Consider the following 12,443-nt stretch of genomic DNA (forward strand, 5'->3'; position numbering starts at 1 on the left):
AATAAATTAAACAAACAAAATAAAAGAAATTTTAAAAAGTGTCATTATGGAGGCAATAATGAAAAAAAGGTTGGCTAACACTGGCTAGCCAGACCTTGATATTAAAGCCTGACAACGATAATACAAAAAGAAAACTCACAGGGCAACCTCACTCATAAACATAGATACAAAAACGTAAACAAAATTTTATCAAACTGAATCTATAATATTTAGAAAGGATAACAAATCATGAACAAGTTGGATTTATCCCAGGAATGCAAGACATTAGAAAAATTAATCAATGAAATTCTCACATTAACAGATGAAAGTTCTAAATTACTTCATTATCTCAATGGCTATAGAAAAAACATTTTATAAACTCAACATTAATTCCTAATAAAAGCTCTTAACAAACTAGGAATGAAAGAGAACTTTCTTAACCTGGCAAAGGGTATCATTAAAAAAAAAACCCAACCCTTAATCAAACATCATACCACTGAATACTTTTTCTCTAATATCATTAACCAGACAAGTATGTCTCCTATTCAAGATAATACTGGAGATCTTAGCCAGTATAGTAAGGTAAATAAAAGAATTAAAAGGAATCAAATTGGAAAGGAAGAAACGAAAGTATCATTATTCCCAGATAGGACTGTACAGGTAGAAAAAATTTAAAATCTTCAAATAAATTATTAAGATGAGAAATTTTAGCAACATTGGTAGGTATAGTCAATATATAAAAATAATTATACTTTTAATACTAGCAATCATTAGAAAATTAAATTCTTAATAAATATAGCATTAATAGTACCCAAAAGTATGAAGTACCTAGCAATAAATATTTTAAAAATGTGCAAGATTTTGTAGGGAAAATTATAAAACTTTGTTTATATACATTAAAAAATAAATGGAAAGACAGTCCATGATCACAAATGATATCAATAATTTAAGATAATCAATTCCTCTTAAATTGATTTATAGATTCAATAAAAGCAAAAATCAAAATCCCAGAAAGCAAGGATTACAAGACAGAAAAACACTAACCATAAGACAAATGATTGATAAATTGAACTACATTAAAGTTAAGAACTTCCATTCATTAAAAGACACTATTAAGAATATTAAAAAGACAAACCGCAAGGTGGAAAAAGAAGTATTTGTGATACACATAATCAATAAAAGACCTGAAACCAGAACATAGAGAATTCCTGTACATCAGTAAGAAAAAGACAACTCAGTTTTTAAATGGACAAAAGACCTGAATAAACACTAATAAAATGGGAAATCCAAATGACAGATAATCATACTAAGTTCACTACTAATCAGGGAAATGCTAATTAAAACCAATATGAGATATCATTATGCACCCAGTAGTTTAGCAAAAATTTAAAAGTCTGACAACATCAAGTGTTGATGAGGAACAAAGGCACTCTCATACACTATTTATTGGTGCCAGTATAAATTGGTACCACTACTTAAGGAGACAGTTTGACATTATCTGGTAAAGCTGAAGATCTACATACTCTATAACTCCCTAAATCTACTCCTGGGTATATACCTTACACAAGTGCATGCACATATATAAGAATATTCATAGCAGCATAACTGACAGATTATATTACATTCATAATAGATATAAATTGGAAACAACCCAAAACAACTTAGTATGGATAGTCTCATGCCATATATTCACATGATGGAATGATACATAGTAATGACAAGCTAATTAAAAATAAATAATACAAACATAATGTTTTACAAAAAAGCAATTCCCAAAGTTGATTCCTTGTATGTAATGTTCAAAAACAGACAAAACTAAACTACTATATATATTATTTAGGGAGGCACACCTTTGTGGGGAGGAAGGGAGTTGTGATCAGAAAAGGAAGCTTCTAGGAATTTGGCAATGTTGTATTCCTCACAGGACCAATGGGTACATGGGTGTTTGTTCCATAACTATTTGTCAAACTGTATTTTTTAAGTTTTATCATTTTTCTGCATATATGCTGTTATATTCCACAATAAAATGTGTTTTTCTAAATCTTTGATTATTCTTGGCATTAAATGTCATCCCTTTGTCCTCTGCCCCATGCAACAATAAAGTGATTAAATAAATTTTGATACATCCATTCAAAAGAATATATGTTGTCAAACAGACTAAGGCAAATCTATATACACTAATACAGAAAGTGAAAACAATATGCACAATGGAACATAATTTGTATTTTAAGAGGATGAAAATTTTCTGGAAAGATAAATAAAAAATTGTCAGCAGTGGTAGTTTAGGAATATGGAACTGAGGATTTGGGGTGAGAAAATTCATTTTTCATTCAATTTTATACTGCTTGAATCTGTTTCTACTATGTGCCTGTATTAAGTCAGAAAACCAACAAAAAACAAATGTTAGGTAAAATGTAATTAGTGTATAGATCAGGCCTTGCAAAATTCTTCAACTTCCGTGTCACTTTATGTGGCCTCACTTTGGTTGGAATGACTCTCTCATCTACTTTATGCACAGGTTGATTCAGTATTGGCCTATTAAAATATACCTAGGGGGACTTCAGTGGCTAAGAATATGCCTGCCAATGCAGGGGACACAGGTTTGAGGCCTGGTCCAGGGAGATCCCACATGCCGCGGAGCAATGAAGCCCATGTGCCACAACTACTGAAGCCCACACCCCTAGAGCCTGTGCTCCTTAACAAGAGAAGCCACCGCAATGAGAAGCCCACACAACACAACGAAGAGTAGCCCCCGCTCGCCACAACTAGAGAAAGCCCACGTGCAGCGATGAAGACCCAACTCAGCCAAAAATAATAAATAAATAAATTAATTAAAAAAATATATATATATACACACACACAAACCTAGGGAGGCAATGAAATTTTTACAAGTTACATTTCATAATAAGATCTTTGAAAAATCTTTTTTTTTGGCAACACATGGGCCTCTCACTGTTGTGGCCTCTCCCGTTGCGGAGCACAGGCTCCGGTTGCGCAGGCTCAGCGGCCATGGCTCACGGGCCCAGCCGCTCCGCGGCATGTGGGATCCTCCTGGACCGAGACATGAACCCGTGTCCCCTGCATCGGCAGGCGGACTCCCAACCACTGTGCCATCACGGAAGCCCTGAAAAATCTTTTAAAAAAATCTTTTTAAAGGTATAACTGATATACAATAACTGCACATACTTACAGTGTACATATTTTTTACATGTATCCATCCATGAAACCAATACCACAATAAAGATAATGAAAATATTCATCACCCTTAAAAGTTTCCTACACTTCCTTATAATTCATTCCTCCCCTAACACTGTCCCCAGGCAACCACTGATCTGTTTCTGTTACTATATATTAGTTTGCATTTTCTACTATTTTATACAAATGGAATCATAGACTATGTACTCTTTTCGGTCTGGCTTATTTCACTTAGATTATTATTTTGAAATTTATCTGTTTTGTTGTATATTTATCCTTTTTTATTACCAAGTAATATTCCATTCTATGGATCTATACATTTACCTTTTGATGAACATTTGAGTTGACTCTAGTTTAGGGCCACTACAATTAAAGTTGCTGTAACATGTATGTCTTTATGTGGGCACATTCTTTCATTTCTCTTGGGTATATTCCTAGGAGTGGAATGGCAGGGTTATGTGATAAGTATGTGTTTGACTTTTTAAGGCAATGCTAAACTAGTTTCCAAAAGTGGTTGTATCATTTTATATTCCCATCAATAGGATAAGGGAATTCCAGTTGCTCCACATTGTCACCAGCACTCGATATGGTTAGTCTTAAATTTTGCCATTCATTGATACATTAATAGTTACCTCATAATAAATTACTTCATTGTAATTTCTGTGTTTTCCTAATAATAAATGAAGTTAAGCATCTTTTCATGTGTTATTTACCATTTGTGTATGTCCTTCAGTGCAGTCACTTTTTAAGTCTTTTGACCAGTTTTTAGTTGGGTTGTATGTGTTATTATCGTTGAGTTATAAGATTTATTTATATATTTAGATACAAAGCTTTTGTTGGATATATTTTTTAAAAAATTATCTCCCTTCTGTGGCTTGCTCTTTTATTTTTGTCTTTTGAAGAGCAAATGTTCTGAACTTTTATGAAGTCCAATGTTTTTTCTTTTCCTGTCTTATAAAAATCTTGCCAAACCCAAGGTCACTAAGATTTTCTTCTGTAAATTTTATCTCCTACATGATCTATGAACCATTTTGAGTTAATTTTTGTATATGATATAGGATAAATGTATTGTAAGGTCTAAACTTTCATGTGTTACCATGACACCCTTGTAACTCACAGTGCACCAAAAGCCTAAGCATGAATTCCCTTGCTTTTGCCAGATATGCCCCCATCCAACGGGAAAGATTCTCCACCCAGCTAGTGCCCTTATCAGCCAGAACAGCTATATTTTATCCAGTCCTCAGCCTAATGGCTGCCATTTCACTGCCAACCCATGGAATTTTTTAAACAAGCCAGTCATATCCTCCCATGAGAACTAGGGGGCACCTCATCCTATTGGTACTATAAAGTCTGTCTCCCATGGCCCCTATGGGTTCACTCCATTTCTGAGTACAACCCCGGTGGCCCTGCATGACAGGCAGTGTCCTCCCTGGGCTGTGATTTATCTGACTAATAAACTATCAATCACATCTCTGTTCAAGGTTGGGTGTCATGTATTTGGCTATCTCATAGTGTTTAGAGTAGGGACTCCCTCCTTTACCAGTGGGGAAGGGAACCTCAATAGAGTTGAGGGTTTTGTTTTTGTTTTTTTGCATATGTCTATCCAATTGTGCCAGCATTGTTTGTTGAAAAGTGTATCTTTTCCCCATTAAATTACCTTGGCACCTGTGTTGAAAATCAATTTACCATGTAGGTGTGGGTCTATTTCTAGACTCCTTATTCTGTTCCATTGATCTATATATCTGCCTTTACACCAATACTGCACTTTCTTGATTACTGCAGTTTTGTGGTAAGTCTTGAAAGCAGGAAGTGTGTATCTTCCAACTAGTTCTTCTTTTTCAAAGTTGTTTTGGCTATTCTAGTTCCTTTGCATTTCCTTATCAATTTTTGAATCGGCTTGTCAATTTCTACAAAAAAGTGACTCTACTGATTACTTTATGCTCAGGTAAATTACAACATTAGCTTAAACAAAATATAACTGGGAATGTGACACATTTTATGAATTACATTGTATAATAACAAAAACCCTTTGTAGTATATCTGTTTTAATTCTTTCTGTCCATTAGTGGTAAAACTATGACTTAGTAGTGACTGGGTAGATAGCCTTAGGGTCATCCCAGACTTCACCTCCACAGTGTCCAATTTGTTTTATAGATTCCATCTCCTTCATAACTCCTTCTTCCCTTCTGTATTACACTCTGAGCCTTGTTTTTGGTTCTCATTCTTTAATTAATTATTTGTTAACATCCCCTGAAATCCCGGCTTCCAATCTGGTCCCTATCCAATCCACCCCTCTACTGTGACCACAGTGATTTTTCTAAAATACAAATCAGATCATGTTACTCTCCTCTTAAAATCATTCAGTGACTCTCCAGACCAACTATAACAGTTAGTCATTTGTACATTCAAAATATTTTTATGCCTCCAGTATGCTCCAGGAACACTGTTGGGTACTGATTCCAAACTCTCTAGCTTAGTATATGAGTCTCACCATGAAGTGGTTTCTGAAAATATCTCCAGGCACATTTCTCAGCATTGACTCACATGAACCAGTATGTATTATACATTATTTCCTCTGCCAGAAATGTCTTTCCCATCTTCTTCATCCAGCTAACACTCAGCTTTCAAAATGGTACTCAACATTACCTCTGCTGGAAGCCTTTTCCACCCATACTGACTCAGCCCCACCCCTGAGCTTTCACTTTATCACAGAGCTTTCCACACTGAATTATAACCACTGGTTTATTTCTTTCCTTCATTAGCTTGTAAGTTCCTTGCAAGTCCAAATTATTTCTAATTTGACTTTGTTCCTACATCCACTAGCACAAAGCCTGGCACATGGTAAGTTCTCAATAAATAATAACAATAAAGCTAATTGACATGTGAGGTACTATTCTAGAGCTTTACGTATATTATTTCATTTTCATGATCACCTTGTGGAGTAGTTCAGTTGCTCCCAGATTTTATAGAAACTGAGGCTCACAAAAGTTAAGCAACTTGTTCAAGGACATACTGCTAACAAGTGGTAGAGGAGGTCCATTTAAACCCAAAGCCTATACTCTTTTTTTTTTTTTTTTTTTGCGGTACGCGGGCCGCTCACTGTTGTGGCCTCTCCTGTTGCAGAGCACAGGCTCCGGATGCGCAGGCTTAGCGGCCATGGCTCACACACCCAGCCGCTCCACGGCATATGGGATCTTCCCGGACCGGGGCACGAACCCATGTCCCCTGCATCGGCAGACGGACTCTCAACCACTGCGCCACCAGGGAAGCCCAAAGCCTATATTCTTAAGCGCTATCAAAACTGGCTTCCTGATAGTTTAATGTATGAATGGTTAAATGAACAAATGCAGTTTTCAACTTGCCTGTCTCTTACTCAATTACCCAGTTAATTTTGAATACCTGGGGAAATTCTTTCTGTAGGTTACTGCTCAGACATCTTTGTGATTCTGGTTTGGGATCCCCTCGTTCCAGTTTCCTCAAGAGTGTACTTCTTTCCATGAGTAAGTGTGCAATCTGTTCACTAGGGCTGCTCAGAGCTATTTCAGACAAGCCTTCTTGATACAATATTTCGACCTCCTTTATTTGCACTTCTGTTAGGAAGAAACACCAGAAACACAATTGTTAAAAGAAATGCAGGCAAATAACTAAAAAGTAGTGGGAAAAGGTTCTCAAAAGCCGTAGATATTCTTACTACCTGCAGAAGTTTAAAATTTGTTCTTGCATAACTTTAAAGTGTATTGTTTTAGTGAGTGCTTACTATGTGGCAGGTATTGTACTAAGCATTTGAGATAAATCTATCTTATTTAATCTTTACAACAACCCAGTGAGGTAGGAACCATGATTTTCCCTTTTAAGAAATGAGGGCTCAGGCACCAAGAAACCAAGAAACTTGTCCACAGTCACTCAACTAATCCTGCCAACATTCTCGATGATTTCAATATTCAGGTAGATGATTATTCCAGTCCCCTGGCTTTTCAGTTCCTTTACCAGCTAACTTCCAAAGATCTAGTCCTCTACCCCACTCAGCCACCTACTCCACAGTAATTCCCTAGACCTGGTCATTAGCCTCTATGGTTTCTGTAACTTCTCCCTAGCTTCAATTTCTAATATCTTATCCTCCATTCATCCCTTCTTATGTACTAGCAGCTCAATTTCAGTAATTTTTGACCATACTGGAAACTATCATCCATTGACTTTAAACACTTTTCAGTGTTCCTTATCCCATTCCTCTTCTCACTTACCCAGCTTAGATTCTATAGTCCATCATTACAATCACTCCCTTGAAAACATTCACAACTCTCTTGCCCCTCTTTCCTTCCATTATACTTGGTGACAAAACTCCAACCTGTTTAAATCCAGCTCTTCACCAGCACACTCCAGAAGCTGGATGGGGCTACAGAAAACTGCACAGGTAGTGCTGAGAGGTTTCATTTCAAACTCACGACTACTAACCTCAAGTGAGCCCTTACTGCTGCCCAGCAATCCTCCTACATTCCCCTGCTTGTTTCATCCCTCTCCCTCATCATATCTCTAATACCTCCTTCCCCATCCTCACTCTCACCTGAATACCCTACTTTTTTTTTTTTTTTTTTTTGGTACGCGGGCCTCTCACTGTTGTGGCCTCTCCCGTTGCGGAGCACAGGCTCCGGATGTGCAGGCTCAGCGGCCATGGCTCACGGGTCCAGCTGCTCCGCAGCATATGGGATCTTCCCCGACCGGGGCACGAACCCATGTCCCCTGCATCAGCAGGCGGACTCTCGACCACTGCACCACCGGGGAAGCCCGAATACCCTACTTCTTATTTCACCGAGAAAAGAGAAGCACTCTGAAGAGAGCTTCCACAAGCTCCCCTACCAAATCTGCCACCTCCCTCGCACTCTTCCCTCTTGTGAGATGTAACAAACTACCCTTGGCTCCTAAGGCCAGCACCACCCCCGCCCCCCTCCCCCCCTTGTACACTGGATCCCATTCCCTCTCCTCTCAAAGATAAAACTCCTGCAGTTGACTCTGATCTCTATTGCCTCATGCAGCTTTCTTCCCAACTAATCATCTTAGAGACATGGTATAACATCTCCCATTAAAAACAACAGTGATGAAAACAACAAAAGTTTTTCTTCAAACTCATAACGCCCTCCAGTTCCTCCACCATTTCTTCATTTCTCTTTGCAGCACAACTTCAAGAAAGTATCAAAAAAAAAAAAAAGAAAGGATCAACCACAGCCATGTCCCCTCCCCTTCTCCTACCATTCTTTCCTGAATTCACTCCAATGGCTTTCATATCCACCACTCCACAGAAACAGCTCTCCTCAAAGTCACAATGACCCCCATGTGACCAAACCCAATGGTCAATTACCTGTCCTCACTCCACATAGCCTATCAATGGTATTTGACCCAATTGTTCCCTTCCTTTTCTTAAAACACTTCCATCATTTCTCTTATGGGACACCACACTCTGCTAGGTTTCCTCCTACCTTTCATGCCACTCCTTCTCAGACTCCTTTGCTGATTTCTTACCTTTCCAACCTCTAAACACTGGAATGACCTAGGGCCCAGCTCTGAATCTTCTTCTTTTTACTCCCTAGGTTATCTCCTACAGTCCTAAGGCTTTAAATATTTGCTATATGCTGATGACCCCCAAATTTATATCTCGAGTTCACATTGCGTTCCAAACATATACAAAATTGCCTACTTGACCTTTCCACTTGGATGCCTAATATTCACATCCAATGTAGATGTCCAAAAGCAAACTCTTTACGGTGTTCCCCAAATAGGACCTCCCATGGTATCCCCCATCTGAGTAGTTAGGAACTCCAATATTTCAACTGCTCAGGCCAAAAAGCTTTGGGTCACCAGTGATTTCTCTCCTTTTCTCCCACCAACATGAAATCCATTACCAAATCATGTTAGCTCCACCTTCAAAAGACATCCTTTAATTACAGAAGCATTTCTGATGTGATTGAGGTATGTGTTCCTAAAACAAACAAGTAAACTTGTATTTCGCAAAACTGCTCTCTAAAAATAATGAGGTTTATGGAAAAAAGGTTGGCATAGAGCACTCAAAACCTTTGTCATTGTGTAGCTAGAGTGCTATAAAAAACACTGACAATCCTAATATTATACTGGTAGATTTAAACAGATGTGTCAAATTCCTAAAAAATAGAGGAATACTATAGCAAATATAGGACTCTGTATTCTTTTAAAAAATCAGGTTTACTGTAAAGGTGAGCTAATGAAGGAGCTGAGTCTGCAGAGTTGGAAACAAAGGCAAAACGCAAAAGATTAGTAATATCTTTGCAATAAGCACTTCCAAGACAAAACATGTGGCCAAACAGCCCAGAAGAGGAACATGGGATGAACGGGCTTTATGTATAAACTCCAAGGCTTGCTGGCAGCCCAAATCACTAACATGCCGGGGAAAATTACATATGAACTTCCACATTATAGTGACATCACTCCCCTACTTCCCAATCCTTCATGAGCTAATTTACGTTAGGAGCAGGGCATAGAGTAGCTTCTGCTTCTTACAGTATGGCAGATTAGAGCCCTGAACAGCCCTGCTGCCGAGAACAACTAAAAATGTCAGAAGAAATTTTTAAAACTCTTAAAATGCAACCACCATATGAACAAAACTAGAATGCAAGCTTTTAAGCCAGAAGAAGAAAACTCAATTATCCAATGGATAACAAAAAAGGGGAAAAAAACGAAACCCGAGTGTAGTACATATGAATTATGTCCTGTGATTAGCTCAATTTTCTCTGCACCTGAGATTCAAAATATAGAAAAACCTTCCATCAACAGACCATTATGAAAGGAAGTTCTAAAATGAAAAAAGGACAATGATCCCAAATGGGATATCTGAGATGCAAGGAAAAATGCTGAGCGAAGAAAGTCATAAATGTGTGGCAAATGTAAATAATCACTGACCATATATCATAATAATATCTAATTTATGGAGTTACACAAATAGTATTCTAAAGGGGTCCTATCTGTATCTTCCCTTGTAGCTTTGGAGCAGTTAATAAACATTTCCTGAGCCCTTAACATGCTAGGTACTTTACGAGGCCGGTGCTGTCGAAAACACGGAAACCAGGAAGACTAGAATGAGATCTCTGCCCCAGAAGCGCTGACACAGGTAGTTAGGACATAGTGTGGTAAGTGCTGTAATCGACATTAAAGAAAATCACCACTCTGTAATCTCTCACACACATTTGAGAATATTTCAGAATGCATACCTTAAAAAGACAGGCAGAAAATACACCTAAAACATTACAAATACTTTTCTTTCTTTTTTATAAATTTATTTATTTATTTATTTTTGGCTGTGTTGGGTCTTCGTTGTTGCGCGCAGGCTTTCTCTAGTTGCCAAGAGCGGGGGACTATTCTTCCTTGTGGTGCACGGGGGGCTATTCTTCCTTGTGGTGCACGGCCTTCTCATTGTGGGGGCTTCTCTGGTTGCAAAGCACGGACTATAGGCACGTGAGCTTCAGAAATTGTGGCTCGCATGCTCTAGAGCGCAGGCTCAGTAGTTGTGGCACACGGGCTTAGTTGCTCTGTGGCATGTGGGATCTTCCTGGACCAGGGCTCGAACCCGTGTCCCCTGCATTGGCAGGCGGATTCTTAAACACTGCCCCACCAGAGAAGCCCTACAAGTACTTTTCTTGAGGTGGAGGATATGTAGTAATTTTTTTTCCTTCCTTCTACTTTTACACATTTCCCAAATTTTCTGTAATTGTCTCATGCTAATTATTAGAATTAGGGAAAAAATTAAAATTTACATGTTTACAAAAGGAAAAATTACCCGGTTTGAGTTGGAGCCCTTTAAACTCATGTCTAGGCTGCTTGCTTTCCTTTTCGTAACCATGAGAAAATGCTTCCTGTTCCTCTGGTAAGTTACAGACACGGTTTGCATAATTTTCTACCTAAGAAGAAAAGAATACATTTTCTTACAAGTCTATGAAGTGAAAGAGCCATTAAGAGATCACCATACTATCAATGTTTATAATCTAAGAAATAAACAGAAAATTCAACTTGGCTTAAGTGTGGGTCTCTCTCCCTAAACTTCCTTCCAGCTGTCATATGTTATCAGACACTGTTTCCCATAGATAGGATGACACATCACCACAAATTTCTGGGACAGTCACAATCGCTGATATTTTTTTCCATTAACAAATCAGGTTTCAAATCAAGTCTCCTTATCTATGGTTTAGGAAATATGGTCATGATACTCAGGAACAGAGAAGTATCTACACAGTATTTTATATCTTAAGGAAAACTCATGATTAAGACGTCTTAAATGCTAATAGGAGCTTGTATTAAAATAAACTATTGGGTATTCTTTAAAAATAGTTTCTGATTAATATGACAGCTTCACAAAAGGCACTTTTATGTGGCTAATAATAATAGATTGAAAGCTAACTATATGCTCCCGGTACTATGTTAAGGACATCAAATATTGAGTTTTCACCACAACCCTGTGACGCTGTTATCTCCCACTTCATAGGTGAGGGCGGTTGAGAGAGGCTGACGGACTTGTGTTGTCAAGCAAAGCGGAAAGCGGGGAGCCGGACTTCACACTGAGGTGGGCCAGAGCCAGAGCCTGAGCTCTTACTGTGCCAAATTGCTTAGAAGGAGACTACCAAAATAACTGCATTTTGCTGAACTGTGTTGAAGCCTTTTTCGGGGACAACTGCTCAGAATATGAACAAAAAGCTGAATGATATAGTAGAAGGAACACAGAACTGCAGTCCAACTTTATCACTCCCTGGTATGCTTCAGTTTCCTCCTCTTTAAAATGGCAGGAACAATACTACCTATTTCTAATAATAACAGTTATAATTTATTGAATACTTGCTGGGTGCCAAGTACGTATGTGAAATGTTTTCTACACGTTAATATGTGTAAACCTCACAAATCCTTTTGAAGGAGCTGTTATCATCTCCAACTTTTGGAAGAGAAATTTCAAGCTCAAAGAAGTTGAGTAACTTGCCCAAGGTTACACAGAGAGTCAGTGCCAAAGGCAATTTTTCACCCCCAACTGCCTAATGTTAAAGTTCATGGTCTACTATGCTATCCTGCTTTTGTTCTAAAGGAGCTGTACTCTTCTTTAAGAGTTTGGAAATCAAACTGCCCTCTAAGAGTTAAATTTAAAAATCAACAAGTTAGCTGAGCTGAGCTGTCAAAACACAACACAGTGATCTGCAAGCAACCTGAGAAAATTTTATTAACTCATTTAAAGAAAGTAGCTTATATATAAGAAAGTAGGTTGATCA

At 38.0% G+C, this 12,443-nt stretch overlaps 1 protein-coding gene across 11 annotated transcripts in view; it reads right to left on the bottom strand.

The window, feature by feature from the left end:
• Positions 1-12,443, bottom strand: part of CCDC30 (coiled-coil domain containing 30) — a 173,757-nt gene that overhangs the window by 144,818 nt on the left and 16,496 nt on the right. For 10 of the 11 annotated variants that reach the window (XR_009565627.1, XM_060306890.1, XM_060306916.1 and 7 more), the window contains 2 exons: positions 10,973-11,093; positions 6,574-6,764 (listed from right to left, as the gene is read on the bottom strand). Coding sequence is in view for 10 of the 11 variants with exons in the window: in XM_060306890.1 (XP_060162873.1) it covers positions 6,574-6,764; positions 10,973-11,093 (312 nt within the window). In the remaining variant the exon portion in view is untranslated. Of the gene's footprint in view, positions 1-6,573; positions 6,765-10,972; positions 11,094-12,443 lie in introns of those variants that run through there. The other variant, XM_060306918.1, reaches the window with a different exon arrangement.

The sequence above is a fragment of the Globicephala melas genome, chromosome 1, assembly GCF_963455315.2.
Source record: "Globicephala melas chromosome 1, mGloMel1.2, whole genome shotgun sequence".
NCBI classification, from domain to species: Eukaryota; Metazoa; Chordata; class Mammalia; order Artiodactyla; family Delphinidae; genus Globicephala; species Globicephala melas.